Source organism: Phragmites australis, chromosome 3, assembly GCF_958298935.1.
Source record: "Phragmites australis chromosome 3, lpPhrAust1.1, whole genome shotgun sequence".
Taxonomy (NCBI): Eukaryota; Viridiplantae; Streptophyta; class Magnoliopsida; order Poales; family Poaceae; genus Phragmites; species Phragmites australis.
In genome coordinates, this window is record NC_084923.1 from 20,349,622 (window position 1) to 20,367,980 (window position 18,359).

The window sequence follows — 18,359 nt, forward strand, 5'->3', positions numbered from 1 at the left end:
GTGTCGGATCAAACCACTTGCCTAACTTGTTTATTCCTAAGTCAAAGGTGGTTCACCTGGAAATGAGGAGGAGTTTGTTTCCACAGACCGGCAATGCTGAGGCCATCACTGGTCTTCAGCAGTGGCTTCTTCTATCCATCCTCAGTCACGACCAGTTTGATATTGTGGACTTTCTTATTTGTGAGATTGAGGACTTGATATTCGATGGCATGGCCCGACATCAGCCATATGCTCACTTCATCTCCTACATTCTGAGCCAACTTCGCCACCCAGAGTATGTGCAAGTGTACCAGTCGTCCAGGACACATTTCCACCCCTATAGGCCATCTGCACCAGGAGTTAGACGACATGGCCAAAGGGCCATGAGGTGGGCCCAGGAGCAGCTCACTGAGGTGGAGTGTGAGGTAGCTGCTCAAGAGGACTAGGCACTTGTAGAGGCAGAGGCACAGTTTCCTACTTACTTTGATGTGGACCTTGACAGTGACAGTGATAGTGATGATGTTGAGTATCTACCTCCTGTCAGAGGCACACAAGACCACGAGACTGGTGGCTCAGGCTCTGTAACACCAGTTTTAGCACCGCCACCACCTCCAGTCACTGCTGCCATAGCCAGTCAGGAATCAGAGATTGCTGCTATTCTTCATAGACTGGTTCAGGGTCCGCAGCACCGGGTTGAGCACACCCGACATTTGGAAGAGCGACACACACATCAGGAGGAGCGACAGACAACTTTACCAGAGCAGATGATGTAGCAGCACGAGGCACCACTTGCAGGAGTTTAGCATTCCATGATCAACATGTTTTTGATCTTCTTCGGTTGCATCAGTCATGTGCACCAGCAGATTGGATTACCACCACCTCAGTTTGCAGTGCCAGCACTTGGTCCAGCTCTAACTTTAGCTCCACCATCGACTAGTGTTGGCTGGTCAATCCCGACGCCCCTATCTTCGATCCCACTGTCTCCGTTTCTTAAGACAGAGTCATTGCCTTAACCAGGTGGACCCTTTTTGCTACCAGTTACCTCTCAGGTGTCCTCTCCACTGTCAACAGCTTCACTCACTTTTGGGGAGACACCACAGCTGACTCTGCCTGGTCTGAGTGCCACAGTTAGTCCCACACCTCCAGTTCAGCTGCCTGAGTTTGGACTTAGCTCGACAGAATGAGCACTTAGGCCTATGAACGCTCAGATAGCCAAGGAGATGGTCATGCAGGGTGTTGTGGTTTCTAGCTCTAAGTCACCTGCTGCTCCAGTACTTGAGGTCTCTTTCTCAGCAGCTCCTAATGTTACCACTTCTACTTCTGTCTCAACGACTGTACCTACTCCTGCACCTGTTTCGAAGAATCTTGTTGTGGCGACCGCACCTACTCCAGCTCCTAGTGTTAGTGCACCTACTCTGGAGGATCCTGTTGTGGCGACCGCACCTACTCCTGCTCCTGCTATCAGTGCGCCTACTCCAGAGGATCCAGTTGTGGCGCCCGCACCAACTTCATTTGCGAGACCTTTGTCTCCTGACTTCGATGCCCTTTCTGCTTCTAATGAGGCCGAGCACAAATCTGGCTCTAGCTTTGGTTCCAAGTTCGAGGTTTGTCCTTTTATCACCACAGCAACGCCTCCTTCTTCTCCAGCCCTGGATGCTAAAGAGGTAGATATTTAGGGGGAGAAGAGGGAGTAGAGTGCTAGGTATGTGATATCTTATGTGGTTTTCATGTATGGACAAGCTATTTTTATGTGTGGATAAGAAATGTAATGTGTCTAATTTGGCCTAGCCTTTATGCTCAAGTAGTAACTTCAGGCCTCTCAACCTCGAAGGCAAGGCAAAAGGTGCGACTACGAAGCATTGGCCTCAACCTCCTTTAGGAGTTGGTACCATCAAACGACTCTTTGACAGAATGGTCTTCCAACGATAATGTGAAGGATGAGCAAGAAGCAGCAGCCTGTAAGCGTGCCCAAGAGGAGGAGGAACAGAGGTAGGCACGTCAGCTGTGTGTTGCGGCGGAGCAAGAAGCAACGTCCCATAAGCATGCCCAGGAGAAGGAGGACGTGAGGATGGCCCGTCAGTGCGCTGTGGGTGAGCATAAGAGGGTGGCCCGTCAGTGTGCTACGAAGGAGGCCGAAGGCTCGAACCGTAGTGGCATTCAGGTGTTGAACTTTGATGTCTTTAACACGCCAACGAGCCTAGAGCATAGGCGATGTTGTGGTTAATCAAGCATGGCTAGGTACTCTGCTCCACCACCATTGACCCCACGGTGTCCCCGGACGTACACAAGCCATCAGTCGTCCATGTGAAGACACAGTGCTCATCGCAGGAGAGGTAGAGGGATATTAAACTGGCTCAACTCGACTGACTTTTGGGGGGTGACCTATGAGAACTATTATGTGTATATGTGTGTTTGTCGATGCCTATGACTTGTAATATCTGTTCACTTGAATATGGCCAAGAATGCGAGGACCGTACCCAAGTTCAAAGAACTAGGGCAAAAAGTAGAACAAAAAGATAAATTGTATTGATAAGAGATCGATTATGTGTTGTTTCAATCAACCTGCACCCTTTTAGCTATTTATGAGGGGCGGCATGGACTTCCAAACCAGTCCAAATCAAAATATGCACACCAGATAAATCTATGTGAATAAAATGCTATCTTCAAAAACCTTGGACTTCAAGCTTTGTCCTCACCGAATAAATCGGTGTGAACAAAATGCTAGCGAAGGAGTTTTATGTTTATGCCGTACAATTACTCAGAAGTGTTTTGGGAAATTCTTCATAACACTAGATGTTCCTATGACCTACGGGAGTTTTGATCTTTGTCTGGTGTTCACAATCTTCCGCTACAACTCCTCTCCTCTATCTTTTACACACCGGAGGATCTGATGATGACACCGGAGTATTCACCGGACTAAAATTCAGAGAGTAAACTCTAATTTGAACGCACTGAATGATCCTTTGTTTAAAACAAGCTATCACCAGACTATCCAGTGTTCACATTAATTTTGACCCAAGCCAAATTTAAATGTCAACACTAGTTTATAAGCCCCAATCCCCTAATTCCATAGTTCATACGATCTACAATTAGGGATGAAAACAGATGGGAACGGTCGGGAAAACCCTCTAACCATTTTCACTTTCACATTTTCTTAGCCGGACGAAAACGGAAACAGGATAGGTGGGAACACGAACAGTCGGGACATAATCGGAGGGTCAAAAATGAACCAATCCGATCAAAAAAAAGTACCGGTATCGATCGGGATTCGAAAACACAAAACAAAAAAGGCGACAAGAGGGGGTGAATAGGAGCCTTTGTAGGACCTGAAGATTAACAACAAGGTCAACATGACACATTTGCAAAAGGAGACCAAGGAGAAGAAGAAGATGATGAATCTCTCCAAAAAGACCTTCTACATCTACATTGAGCCTAACTACAAGAACAAGACCAAAAGCAACCACTACAAACTCAAGAAAAAGGAAAATGGCATGATAGTTGCACATATGGTTAGGAGAAAGGACCGGGGATGAAACCAACCCATTTGGGTGCCCAAGGAAGTCATCACCAACATGAATGGGTCCCAATCAATTTGGATTCCAAAGAAGACTTGAAATCAACAAGTTGGCTTGAGGATTTGGAGACTTGGCTCACAAAATGAAGTGAAGGTTCAAGCAATGAAGCCAAGTGCATAAGATTGAGCGCGTTGATGAAGATCATGATCATCATATATCCAAATCCCCATCCAAAGGTTAAAGGTACTAAATGCTAAACCCTTTCAATCTATACATTTGCCTTGTCTAGGATTGCATAGCTTATTTCATGGTCATCATATATCCAAATCCCCATCCAAAGGTGAAAGGTACTAAATGCAAAACCCTTTCAATCTATACATTTGTATTGTCTAGGATTGCATAGCTTATTTTAATTTATTGCAATGTCTAGTGTAAGTTATTCTTATGGTAGGTTACTTGTGTTGCTCTCTTCTATGAGCAACCTACATGGTTTATTAGTTGTAGATTTCTTTCATGGCACAAGTTCTACAATTGGTATCTTTCATCTGCGATGATCCAATCTATAGGATAAATCCCCATTGTTATCAAAAACAAGTGCATATCTCTCACAAGTATTCAACATTTGTATGCACACATTTAGGGGGGCATATCCTATAGGTTGTGATTTTGAGAATAACATGTGTTGCTAGATGTATCTTTTGTAGTCTCATGGAGCAATCAACATGTCCCCGGAGGTATGCAATACTTAAAGGCTTAAATTGGTATCATTATCGTTTCATTTATATATTTAAGCTACCTCCATACATGATATGACTTAAACTTCCTACCTCTACTTATTATCGAGATGTGCATATATTGCTACATTCCTACAAGTGGTATTCACAAGTGGGTCTCAATTTATGTATGAACACATATAGGAGGAGTTTATATTATATCATATGTGTTTCATGAATTATGATTCTTATTTGTCTTTTTCAATTGATATCAATGGCTCCTACCTTTACAATTGGTATATCTTTTCAATTGGTATCATTTCATTAGATCTTAATTTATGAAACTCTCTCTCATGTTCTCTAACACTCTTCCGCGAGCTCAACATGTGTTTGTAGCCCTTTTTGATATTGTTGACAAAGAGGGAGAAGTTTGACGACCAAAGTAAGAGGCATGCCTAGTGGAGAACAAGAAAGATGCCAAGGATGACAAATGGGGACTCATCTACATTTGGTATCAAAAGCATACAGTGGAGAAGCTTTTGCATGGGTCGATCAAGGGAGATAGTGGCAATAGAGAAAAGGGGAGCCACAATAAAAGGAGGACTAAGTGGTAAGAACATGCATCCAAGCAATGTTGTAAGGCTTTGTGCTTTCTACAATTGTTTTTATTTATTATTTGCCATTTTCTTTGGTTGTGTTGTCATCAATCACCAAAAATGTAGAGATTGTAGCAAAAAAACCCTATTAGGATATGATTGTGATTCTGGTGATTAATGATAACATAGTCATTGGGACTAACATATTTGTCAATAATATATGTTAATAGGTCTCATAGATGCAATACATCAAGAAGTCACCATAGTCGGGATAAAGCTTGGTTGAATTAGAGAAATCCCAGAAAAAATGTACTCACCGGATGGTCCGGTGCTAGAAGAATTGAATGCGCTGGAGCTTTTTGCCCAGAGGTAGCTTTACCTTACTGGATGGTCCGGTGTCAAATGGACAGAAGCAGCGGAGCATTGTTGAAAAAGGGGAGAATGCAGATGGCTTCACTGGATGGTTCGGTTATCACCGGAGGATCACGCTGAGCTAATTCTTGCAGAGAAGAATCCCAGCATAGAAGAATGAAGATCAACTCATCAAAAGGTCAGGTGCCTGTGTTGTACACATCAGATGCTTTACACCAGAGTATTTCCTACAGAAGCATTTCCAAGAGATGAAGATCGAAGAATACCTCACCAGATGGTCCGGTGATAGGTGTTCTGTACACCGGAGGCTTACACCAGAGCAATTTACACAGAGAGGCTCCAGAGGCTTGGATGGCTCAAATTACTCACCGGATAGTCCGGTGATGGAGATGGTGTATACACCATAGTGTCCGGTGTTCAGGATGACTTTGAGTGGGTTCCAACGACTAGTTTCTAAGGTTGTACTCATCGGATGATCTGGTGTTAGTACTACTATTCTTACTGTATCATTCGATGTTAACAGCTTCTCTAAGTCGTTGGGTTAATGGCTAGTTAGCGGGTTTGAGACTATAAATACCAATCCACTCAGTCATTTGAAGGTGTGGCATGTTGCTGGAGTCTAGAGAAACACAGAGACACTTGAGAAGACATCCAAGCCAGCAAAGTGCTTAAAGTAATCATCCAAGGCAATTAAGCACAAGATTAGAGAGTGATTAGTGCTTATAGGCCTAGAGTGAGTTGTAGCTTGATGCTGCAGCTTGAACAAGAGATCAAAGAGTGATCCTAACTTGTACCAAGTGGTACGTCGGTGCCTTGAAGTCTTGATGACTCGTCAGCAACTTGAGCCAGAGTTACTCAAGCTTGTTGACCCTCCAACTTAGTGTGGAGCGGCAGCAAGACATGAGTGCGGGGACCCTTGCCTTTGTGGCTCAAGCTCCGAAGTGATGCTTGTGGTGAGGCCTTGCCTTGGTGGCTTGGTGCCTCATCTAGCTTAAGACCTTGGTGGCTCAAGAGCCATGACCCGGTGTCATCCGGGAGCATATCCTTGGTGGAGCTCCAACATGGACTAGGGGTGGCATTTATGCCATCGATAACATAGGATAAAAATCCCTTTTTCTGAGTTTGCTTTCTCTACCATCTTTATGCTTTCACATTTACATTCTTGCAATTTACCTTTATATATTTACTTTCCTAGAGAAGCTTTCTAGGATTGGCTATAGGTTGCAAACCTTTTGAGTGGTAGAATAGACACACTAGATAAATTTAAAGCATATTTAGATAGAAATTGATATAGGTTTATCTTATGAAATTTTTAGAGCTATTAGGTTAGTGTTCTAAATCACCCCCCACCTCACCTCTTAGGACATCACCGATCCTTACAAGTAGTTAGTCACAATTAAAATCATGCATAAACAAGTTCATGCAAACCCAACTTAACTAAATTTAGACATTGTCAATGACTCATCACATATAAATCAAGGTACATATCTACATGGTTCCTCAATCTCCCCCTTGATGAGTCCATTGACAACACACATTAAAAATAAAGAATGAGTTGAAGCACATAAACCAATTGACATATCTAGGTAATCAAAAACCTAATAAAAGCAAGAACATGATCACTTAGCATAGGATGAATGCAAAAGCCTAAAGCCAAAGCCAAACCAAAACCAGAACATTCTTCTCCCCCTCTTGGTGACAATGAACAGGTTTCATTTATGCAAGGTTCTTCTTTGTAGTTTAGTGCATAATTTCTCAACCTTTGGCGATGGAAACATCAAGGACAAACACCATGCAATGCATGAACATGCAATCCTAATGACCTTCCACAAGTATATCACAAAGGATTTGCAAATGCTAGAAATATCAAAAGGGCTACAGAGAGTAGAAGGTGGAGCTTGTAATCACACAAAAGCTCAAAAAGAAATAGTGACACAAGAGCAAGAAGCCACACAAGCTAAACCTAAAGAATTGGTGGCACAGTTAAGTTCACAAAGCCAAATCATGGTAAAAGGAACCACCACATAAGCATCCACTCGTGCTGGGGTAATACAAGCATTAAGAACTAGCAAACTTCAATCTCGAACTAGGAAATCAAGCATTCATGACATAAGGCTTTGCAAACGCTCACATATGAAACTAAGGGTCTGTTTGTTTGGGCTTGTGCTTCTGGCTTCTCTGAAAAGCTGTGCTTTTGGCTTTTCTGAAAAACTGCTTTTAGATTTTAGTTGTTGGAATTTACAATAATTTTTTGGCTTCTCAGCACACTACTTCCCATAAAAGCTACTCTCAGCTGGCTTCTCAGCTTCTAGTTTATTTCCTTAGAAGCGGGCTTCTGGCTTCTCCAGAAACCACTTTTCAGCAAACCCGTTTGTTTGGGCTTCTGGCTTCTGAGCTTCTAACAGAAGCAGAAGCCAAAAGCAGCCTGAAATAAACAGGCCCTAAGACTTAGTTAGATCAAGTGATTAGAAATTGAACATTTAGGTACAGTTCTTTGTAATTCATTTTAAGCTCAAATTATCTGTTATCCAAATGAAGTGTCGCACGACTGGGTACGGCAAACACCTCAAGGCATCAAGACAACCGTATTGGATCACATCTTAGCACATGAAACTTGATTGCTCAAGATTTTACATATTATCAAGTTTTCACGAGATCAAGTTAAGTAGTGTCTTTACGACATAAGGAACGCAAGCTCCCCCAAGATTCTATCATGAGCTAAACATTTGACAAAGACAAAAAAAATATAGTGCAATATTCTCCAATCCATTGTCTTGAACCAAGAAGCTTAGAGAAAGATATTCATCAAATTAGCCTTGACACATGTATTGAGTAAGCCAAAGCAATTCCGAACATGATAATCAAGAATGTAGCATTTCATAGTCTACATGATTCATAAAATTACCAAATATCATCTTTAGAAAAGCTAGCTTGCTTGAAATGTTTCATGTCAAAGCATCAAGAGGAGCCTAAGATTAAGAGTTTTCTCCACAAAACTACTGAACTCAGTCCAAATTAAAGACTAGCAACTGAAAATGCTAAAGGCAAACAAGTCAAAGCTTAACTACTATGATTATCTTACAGAATGCTATGCAATGCAAAAGCAACAAAAATAAGATAGAGTATGTACAACGGTAACTCCCCCTCACACAATGCCATAAGGATGGCACAATCCAAGCTCTCCCCTTAGAAAAGCAAACCTGGCGACATCTAAATGTTTGGTGAAGATATCGGTAAGCTAGTGTTGGGTATCTATGTATCTCCAGTTAATGTCCCCCATTCTCATTGTGGTCTCGCAAGAAATAAAATCTCACATCTATGTGTTCGGTTCTGATATGCTGTACTAGGTTATTGGCTAAGTTTATGACACTGGTGTTGTCACACAAAAGTGGCACACTCTTGAAATCTAACCCAAAGTCTCTCAAGGTAGCAACCATCCACAAGATCTAAGAACAACAACTCAACAGCAACATTTTCCCCTTCAGCAATTGACTGGGCAACACTAGACTATTTGTGAGAAAACCAGCAAACAAGAGAGGTACCAAGAAATGACAATTACCTAAGATACTTTTCCTATCAATCCTACAACCAACAAAGTCAGCATCTAAAAACCACGAAGAGAAAGCAAAGAAGATATAGAAAACCAAAAACAATACTCAAGGGTGTATTTGAGATACCTCAAGATGCGCTTCACCGCTTGGCAATGAGATGTACTTAGTGATGCTTGGAAGCAAGCACACAAGAAGACAGCGAAGTGGATATTGGGTCTTGTCATCGTCAGGTACAGGAGGGAGCCAATTATACTCATGTACTCCCGCTGGTCTACTGCCTCACCATCTTCATCTGGATCAAGCGCGGTCAAGGTAGCCATCGGTGTTGCCAAGGGCTTCACATCTCTCACGTCGAACTTCTTCAGTAGATCTTTTGTGCACTTCATCTGATAGACGAATGTAACTTGCTTGCATTGCTTGATTTTAAGCCTAAGAAAAAAGTTGAGCTCGTCCATCATCGACATCTCGAATTCCCTGCTCATAGTTTCTACAAATTTGGCCACAATAGCATGAGAGGAGCCACCAGAAATGATATAATCCACGTAAATCTAAACAAGTAGGAAATCATTGTCATGCTTGAAGGTGAACAAGGTTTTACCACAGACCCTATCACATACCTATGATCTAGCAAGAAAGACTTAAGCTTATCATACTAAGCTCTAAGCGTCTACTTAAGCTCATACAAAGCCTTCTAAAGCTTGTATACTCTATGTGGGTATTTGGGGTGCTCAAAACCAGGGGTTTGTGGACATAAACCTCTTCCTCTATAAACTCATGTAGGAAATCACTTTTTACATCCATTTGATACAAATTGAAACCCTTGGATGTCGAAAATGCAAGGACGATCCTAATAGCTTCTAGTCTAGCTACTAATGCAAAGGTCTCTCCAAAATTTATCCCCCTTGTTTGAGTGAAACCTTGGACCACAAGTCTATCCTTGTTTCTAACCACAGACCCATCCTCATCCTTCTTGTTTTTTAAAACTCATTTGGTTCCTATGGTATGGATATTTTGGGGTGGTTCTACAAGGACCAAAACTTGGTTTCTCTCAAAGTTTTCAAGCTCTTCATGCATGACATTGACCCAATTTGAATCAAAAAGTGCATGTCCAACATCATGGGGCTCAAAGAAAGCAACAAATGCAGAATCAGTGAAATGAGCATGTTGAGCAGACTTGGACCTTGTTACCCTTTCATTGAGATCACTGATCATCGCATGTGGAGGGTGTCTCGGCTGAATATGTTAAGGGGCCTCACGATGTGAGTATATCTCCCCCTCAAACACTGCTGGTGCAGACTCGAAAGTTGCTAAAGTGGAAGTACATAGTGCATGACCTCTGCTAGTGTCGAAGAAGCAGGAGCTAGCTCAGGAGCTGGTGTGATAGCATGAAGTAGTAGATCATCCTCATCATCACCGGGAGCTAGAATATCGTCATATACATAGATGCTTTCACTCATCTCTTGATCACATGCATACTCAAGAACAGGGCTAGCACAAGGGATTGATATATCAAAGGTCACATCGCATGAATCCATGATGGTGTTAGTGTCAAGATTATAAATCATGTAAGCATGATCATGAAGAGAATACCCAAAAAAATCTCATCAAAAGAATGCACTCGAACTTATCAAGATTGCCACGCTTTAGGATGAAGCAACAACATCCAAAGACTCTCAAATGTGAAACCTTCAGCTTCCTCCCAAAACGCAACTCATAAGAAGTCAAATTCAAAATCGAGTGCAAGAAAATCCAATTTGAGATATAACAAGCTACGCTAATAGTCTCTGCCCAAAACTTCCTATGAGTTCAATGCTCATCAAGCATCGTTCTAGCCATCTCAACAAAAGTTTAGTTCTTCCTTTCAACCACGCCATTCTATTGAGGAACATGTAGGGCAAAAAATTGATGATGAATGTCATGTTCAAGACAAAAAGCATCAAAGATATAGTTCTTAAACTCAGTGCCATTATCACTGCAAATTGCTATCAATACACTAGGGAGTTCCTTTAACAATCTCAAAGCTAAGCTCTGAAAGTATGAAAACACTTCATCCTTGCTTACAAGAAAGAACACCCAAGAATAGTGAGTAGTAATCAAAAATTACAAGTACATACCACTTCCCACCCGTCGAATGAACTCAGAAAGGACTAACAGTGTCCATATAAAGAAGTTCTCCTGGTCGTTCATTCATCACCAGATTAACTAGTGAGTGAGAGGCGACAACCATCTTGCTATGCCAACAAGGAGCACAAATAAGGTTCTTCTCAACCTTGAGCTTGGGCAATCCTCAGATCAAGCAAAGGCCACTCAACTGTGTGAGAAAATCAAAACTCATGTGCCCTAGCCTCATGTACCACATCCAAAACTCAAAAGAAGGTTGTGCAATTAAACACCAAAAAGATCCATAAAACTCAAAAAAAATCAGCTCCAAAAGCTCTCCCAACTCGAGAAATTTGACAAACCAAATCGCCCGAGAAATCAAGAACTCGAGAAGCATTATGCTTGAAACGCACTTTCAAGTCCTCATCCAACAACTGAGATATAGAAAGCAAATTGTATCCCGAATGCTCCACCAAAACCACATCTTTGAGAGTAAAACTCTCACTCACTTTTATCATACCTTTGGCCATCACTCTACCTTTTCTGTCATCCCCGAATATGATGTACTCATGCTGCTTTGTCGAGGTGAGGCTGGAGAACCATGATGCATCTCCGATCATATGGCGCTAATAACCAGAGTCAATTAGCTACTTGTCCTCCAGGCCTCCACCTGCCTCTTAAATCAAGTAAGAAGAGCTCGAGTACTCAGTGCTGGGGTAAGTAAGAAACTTCTTCAGAATCCAGCACTGAGTCGCTCAAGAAGTAAAAGCAGGTGTATGTAAATCAGCCCTAGCACTCTGGAGACAAGTACCATAATGAGGAAAATGTGGCCTGCCAAAGTGTTAAAACTCAAAGCCTCTGACATGCGGACTAAAACAATATGACTCATGGTATGATCTACGCCAGGAATCACCTCTAAAAGAGAGTAGAAGAGTATCAAAATCCCGTGAGTGATAGCGAGGAAAAGGCTCATGTACACAAAAAGAGAGGCAGTACATGTCCCGATTACTCCACTACCACTCACGCGCTCAGCTCTCCTACGACGAAAATAGAACTCAATTAAGTGACCCTCTCTCTGGTCGTAGGTGCACACATAGTGTCTCTCGGGAACTGGCATGTTGGTCACTCTAGGTTATGTCATAGGAGCTTTCATCTTAGGTCGAGGAGCTCTCTTAGGTTGTGTCTTTGGAAGCTCTCTCTTCTTGATTTGTGGTGTGCGATTGTTCTTTTTTGGCTTAGGCTGTGTGACATTGATCTTAGATTTTTCACACTCTAGGGTAGCGGATATGGTGAGCACAATCTTACTTGACCCATTGTAGGCCACTCTCTCAAAAGCCAACCCTAGAGCTAATCTTGCCTTATCCGTACACATCTTGGTCTTGGCTAAGATCAAATCCATTTTACCCTTGCCTTCTGAGTACTTCTTCATAAGAGAAAGGATGCTCTCATTCTCACCCATGAGCTTCTGAACTTATAAGCTTTTGAAGTTCCAAGGGCGTTTCTGCAAATTTTACTTGATTTTTGAGAATAAACTGATTTAATTTTATACTGAAAATCTTATTTATGATGTCATAAAACATTTATTGAATTATTTTTGAGTTGGAAGATGCGTGGAAAATGTTCATGGGCTCATGGACCACGGCATGGAGGCCGATCCATGGGTCTACGGTGGACCGATTATATAAACCGAAGGGGTACGCGATCTCGGCTGTTGGATCTTGATCGGACGGCTAGAATCCAAAGGGCTCGGCTGGGAGGCACTGAAAAGGGAGGGTGACTGGCCGACAGCGGCGGGGTGGCCGGAGCATCGCTGGAGTGGCGTGATCACGCGCCTCCGGCCATGGATCTCAACGGGAGGAGCGTAAAATGAATAGGAGGGAAAGGGGAGCATTACCGAGGGCTTCTCGTCGATGGAGAGGGGCTGAGGGAGGCCGGCGATAGAGAGGGGCTGAGGCGAGGCTTGAGCTCAATGCAGCGGCGCTCCAAGGGTTGGGCGGCTGGGAAGAGGCGGGACGGTCTTCCGGTGGCTCTACGACACCAAAGAAGCAAGAAACGAGATCAATGGTGGCTCGGGCACAGAGAATCAACGCGATAGAGCACTTTTACCGGCAACGATGAACAAGGGCATGGCGACGGCGCTAGAGCAAGGGAGAGAGGCAAAAGGCAATCGGACAGGATGGGAAATGAACGTGTGGTGCTCAGGATGGGTTTTATATAGGGAGGAGAGGGCTCAAGGAGGGAGATCGACATAGTCGGAGCCGTTTCCAAACCTAGCGGCCACCATGGCTTTGAATGCAGCGGCTTCCACATTAGAGAGGGGTAAAGCAGGGGGAATCGGTCGGGGACACGTGATTAGGGGGCGGGGATCGTTGCCACTGCTTTTAATTGACATTAAACGACTCGGGGAGGCACGGATTTGATTGCCTGGCGGGAGGAGGAAGAAGCGGAGCCGTTTGGGCGGTTCGGCGGCTCGGCTCGGCGCGAGGGGGCAGCTCGGCTTGAGAGAGAGGGGGCAGCTCGCGTGGGCAGCCCGACGGCTCCAGCTAGGCCCACTTGGCAGGGAGAGAGCGCGGGAAGGGGCGACTCGGGCGCGAGGGAAGGCTGGCTCGGTCGGGGCAAGCCGGCCTAAGGCCCAGCGCGGGAAAAGAAAAGGAGAGAGAGGGGGAGGTGGCCCATGCGAGGAGAGAGAGGAAGGGAGAGGAAATGGGCCGGAAAAGGACAATCAGCCTGAGAAGCTTTTATCCATTTTGAAATTCCTTTTCTTTTACATTTTGAACCAAATTCAAAAGAGGTTCAAACAAGCGCCTCCTTGCGAGCTTTCGCAAATATTTTTCACGCATGAAAACCTATTGTAACTACGACGGCATGAATGCATCAAACTTAAATATAATCTATGGTAAATTTACATTTAGAAAATAATTTCTTTCTATTGAAACAAATTTGTAACTCCCATTTAATTCTAACAAAATTTTAAACTATTACAAAAATTGAAATTTTAGGGTGTTACATGAGATACATTTCAACTTGGTTTCTCATATTAATATAGGGGTACATGTCGACACTCTAAGTACCGACATGATCTATCGATACAACAGCCGCCGATAGATACCCCTTGTCACACTACCAATGCAATAAAAGCTAGGGCCCACCACCAATCGGAGCATCATGTGTTGATACAGGCATGTCCGTAGGTGAAATACCAACATGGTGCTAGTCAACATTTCAGCTGCCGATATGGTGCTATTTTGACAATTTTTCATAAATAGATAGTATTTTTGTAATTTTTTAATAAAATATTATTATTTAAAATATCTGTGATGAAGGAGCTGCTGCAACCGTGTATTTGGGCATTTTGGCGTGTAGGTGAGATGAAGGGCGTGATGGAGTAGCTGCATGAGATGCTCTTAAGATGCAAGGCGGGAAAAGTGAACAGAAAATGTAGGGCACATATGCAAATGGAAAAGAAGAAAGAGGAGATTCATTCAATCACGAGATCCGGTACAAAATATAATATCATTGATTTTTCATAAGAAATTATAGTCTTCCCATGGGTAGAAAAAGAAGCCTAAATAAATAAGTAATACCGTGATGATGCTACTTTCGCACACCGTGCATCACGCATACATGCATCCTTGTCCTGTTCGTGACTCCGCAAACACATGCGGTGCCTGGATGGACGCCTGAAAGTCAAAGGAATCGTGCCGATGAGTCGGTTGTCCGTTGCACTTTCTGTCGATCGTAGCTGCATCTTTATCCGCCTGCGGTTTGCCGGTGATCATTGCCCACCAGAAAGACGCATAATCTCGTGGAAGGATCAAAAAGATACGCTTGGCCACTTCTTTCTCTTCTCCCGGCCTGCTGGGCGGCCACTACTCCGGCTCTGCGTCGTGCCAGTCATTGAGCCGAAGATCGATCACAGCAACGATCCATGAGGATTGATCGTCTCCGCCGTGGCAAATTTTATTCATTCCCATGTGGATTTCCTACTTGACTGGTGCAAGTTCTGACGCATTGTGGGCCCACGGATCTGGTGCTTTTCTGAGAGGTCCCACAGTTCAGATACTGCATGGACCAGAACCTTCGTATGGATAGTGACGATGAATATTGGCAGTTTAGCAATCGTCGACAGATTAGCTTAATCCAATGCAGGGGATGCAGCATTTGTCGTGTCAATCAGGTAGTAAAAGGGGCTGTCTAATTTCTGCAGCCACAGTCACAGGCATGTGTGAAATCACGGAAGTGGTATGGGCCATTCCAACATGACTTATGGCCCATTTAGTCTGGACTAGAGCATTGTCTTTCCTTTATTACAACTGCAAGGAAGACGTAGATGAGTGGGCACTCAGTTTACCAGGTAAGATGATACTGTAATATGTCTAGCTATGGAGATTTCCATAATCTTTTCTTTCAAATTTCCTATCACATTTATACTTTTAGACGTACCCTAGAATTGTAGTAGTAGTTTATGGCCCACAACTTTGCAAAAATTTGAACTTTTCACTCAAGGGTTATAAGCTGATTCGAACCGAGCACCAAACATTGGAAAATGGTTTCACCAAGCTGGACTACCACAACCCACTACAGTGTCAAAGGGGGCCCAACAACTTGATCATTACACCTGGGGCCACACTTGGGCTTTATTAACTGGGCCAGGTTGTACTGTAGCACATGCCGAGGAACTATTGCTACTATTTGCCAAATATTTATCTCTCGTCATTTCAGTTCACCAAAGCTCCTTGGTTACCCTTGCTACTCCCCCAAGTATAGATCAGGTATTATTTGAATCGAATTGCGTACACAGATCAAACATGCAGTTCACCCAACAAATGGGACCAAAATTTCAGTACTGGACAAAGCAAGAAACGACGGAAGGCGAACAAGGGACCCCAGATAAAGTCAAGTACTATACATATGCATGCATATATACAAATATGATGTGGTAATCACTTAATAATTCACGCTTTATTTAACCACGTTGGTCCATCATATCCCTCACTGTGAAGTCTTTACTAATAATCAACGCCATCTGTACTTTACATGTGTGGTAAATTAAACACTTTGATTTTAATCATCACACGAACGAATATGCTCAACAGAAAAAATAACAATTAAAAGAGGAGGGGAAATTAAGAACACTAGATGAAACGCTCGTAGTAATGTGCAGTGCATCATGGTAGTCGATGGATCGATATCAGGCTTAGCCAGTAATTTGCAGTTATTAACAATTGCTGCTTGCGTTGGTTCCTGAGTGATTGTCTGATTGATTAATTAGCACCAGTTGCTTAGTCCATGGACGTCGAACTGCACGGCGACGTCGTCCTTGCCGCCACCGCCGTAGACGCACTGCCCCTGCAGGGCGCCCTGCTGGCTCGCGGCGGCCTGGAAGGCGCCGTCGAAGTACTCCGACCACCTGAGCTCGTCCAGCGCGCCCGCGTAGCTGTCGACGTGGCCGGCCTTGCCCAGGGTGTTTTGCCCGAGCTCCAGCCACGGCAGGTTGGAGCCGGCGATGTTGGTGCCGCAGTACTCGGCGTCTGCCATCGAGGTCAGCGTGCTCGAACTGGACGCCGACGGGACGACCGGCGCCTGCTGGATGCCGCCGCAGTGCTGCTGCTGCTGCAGCAGCGAGTCCATGTCCATGTCGAAGCAGCCCGCCTGCAGGTAGCCCGACAGTGACGAAGGCGCCGCGCTGCCCGCGACGGGCCAGTCCAGCGGTAACTTTACGCCGTCCAGCATTGGAGGCTCCGCGAGCGCTGTCGTAGTCGGGATGAGGTCGGCGTCGCCGAACACTGCGCGGCAGGTGCTCGTGGTGGCGGCGGCGCCAATGGCCTCGGTGAGCGGCTTGTGGGTGGCGGGGTCGATGCCGCGCTCCCTGAGCCTCTTCTTGATGTACGAGTTCCAGAAGTTCTTGACCTCGTTGTCCGTCCGGCCGGGCAGCTGCGCCGCTATCTGGGACCACCTGACCAGTATGCAAGCCTAATCAGATTCTCCATTGTTCATTGCCATGCGTGCAATTGAAGTTGATGAGCAATACATTGCCAGATGAAGAAGGCAATTGCTTACTTGTTTCCCAGCATGGAATGGAGATGTATGATGAGGTCCTCCTCTTCCTGTGAGAATGTGCCCCTCTTCAGGTCTGGCCTCAGGTAGTTTATCCATCTCAGCCTGCAGCTCTTGCCACACCTCTCAAGGCCTATAGAACCAAATTAACCAACCAACAATGCACCAAATTTAACCAAGATTAGTGACACTACTGAACTTTAGTCTACTATACTACTACTTATCTAAACAACTTGGATTTGGTTCTCTCGCGAAAATCGCGAGTTGCGACAAGATATATACAACATAATTGTTCTCAATTAATCTCTTGGTTCTTCGTCAGCATAATCAAGTAATGCACTAGATTTTTTCAGGAAAAAAAAAGTAATGTACTAAACTAAAGTACATACTCAAGATTATATGCAACATATGCATGGTGCATTCTAGCTAAAGTACATACTCAAGATTATATCCAACAAATGCATATATGGTGCATTCTAGTCGCATATTATAATAAGTTGCTAAAACTAGTAATACACCATCAATTCTGTGCATATATAAATAGCACACTAGTAATACCTGCGAGCTTAGGGACGGAGCTCCAGCAGCCGTGGCCGTACTTGGCAATGTGATTCATGAGCTTCTCGTCCTCCTCGGGCGACCAGAGCCCTCTCCTCAGCTTCTTCTTGTGGCAGCACGACTGCTTCGCCATGCCGGCCTAACCCCGGTGAGGGCGTCCCCGTCGGCCTCTCGCCAGCAACCGATCCCGACGAGGATCGATATAAGGAAGCCGAGGTATGATGGTGGCAGGGGAGGAAGGAGAGGGAGAGGAGGTATAAAAGAGGCCGGCCGGTGTGACCAGGCCAGGCCAAAGCTTGGAGGGGAAGAGGGAGGTCGCTCTCAGGTAGGTGCCGGTACAGTGCAGCGTCCTCCCGTTGCCCTGCTGCCTTTACCAGTGGAGCAATAGCAAGCGCGCGCCCACGCTTTGCTGCACTGCACGGTTGCACAGCTCTGCCTGCTTGCTTCGCTTTGCTAGCTGTATGTGTGAGTAGCACCGGAAATGAATTGAGCTGGTCAAGAATAGTGATAAGGCAAATCTTCGTCAGTGCGTGCTCATAGGCAGGGGCCTCTCTCGTAACTGTCCACACAGCTGCGCATGGTGGGGCGGTTGACCCCCGGCCACATCCCTCTTAATTTCTCCCTTTTCTTCTTTCTTTCTGATGCATGATATTTTCACTGACCTTGCTTTTTTTCTTAATCATTACTCCATCTGTCCGCGAATATAATATGTGTAACAGAATGGTCTAAAACATATTTTCTTGACGTAATGGAATGTCCGAAACACCCAAAATATGAGTTCAGAGACCAACGGAGTGAATTGGGCGTGTTTCGGGTGTTCTCATTTTCGACACTCCGGGTGAGTAATTTGCAGCATTTTATGCCCGCCGTGAACAAGACTTTGCGCTTCACTTCAGACATATTTAAATTATATTACTT

At 44.4% G+C, this 18,359-nt stretch overlaps 2 protein-coding genes across 2 annotated transcripts; one reads left to right on the forward strand and one right to left on the reverse strand.

Annotated features, from left to right (window-relative positions):
* Window positions 1–1,175: 1,175 nt before the first annotated feature.
* On the forward strand, window positions 1,176–1,655 carry LOC133910574 (predicted GPI-anchored protein 58). Its single transcript, XM_062352922.1, has one exon. It carries the CDS (start codon window positions 1,176–1,178, stop codon window positions 1,653–1,655), a length of 480 nt encoding a protein of 159 aa, XP_062208906.1.
* Window positions 1,656–15,772: 14,117 nt separating this feature from the next.
* On the reverse strand, window positions 15,773–17,808 carry LOC133911067 (myb-related protein Hv33-like). The gene is made up of 3 exons (XM_062353287.1): window positions 17,442–17,808; window positions 16,887–17,016; window positions 15,773–16,782 (listed from the first exon to the last, which is right to left on the reverse strand). Exons 1-3 carry the CDS (start codon window positions 17,572–17,574, stop codon window positions 16,095–16,097), a joined length of 951 nt encoding a protein of 316 aa, XP_062209271.1. The 5' UTR covers window positions 17,575–17,808; the 3' UTR covers window positions 15,773–16,094.
* Window positions 17,809–18,359: the final 551 nt, after the last annotated feature.

Excerpts from the sequence above, each read along its gene's own strand:
- LOC133910574 (XM_062352922.1), top strand. The coding sequence starts at position 1,176 with ATGAACGCTCAGATAGCCAAGGAGATGGTCATGCAGGGTGTTGTGGTT.
- LOC133911067 (XM_062353287.1), bottom strand. The coding sequence starts at position 17,574 with ATGGCGAAGCAGTCGTGCTGCCACAAGAAGAAGCTGAGGAGAGGGCTC. Across the intron at positions 17,017-17,441 it reads CTCCGTCCCTAAGCTCGCAG|GCCTTGAGAGGTGTGGCAAG; the intron begins GTATTACTAGTG and ends TTGGTTCTATAG. Across the intron at positions 16,783-16,886 it reads CATTCCATGCTGGGAAACAA|GTGGTCCCAGATAGCGGCGC; the intron begins GTAAGCAATTGC and ends CATACTGGTCAG.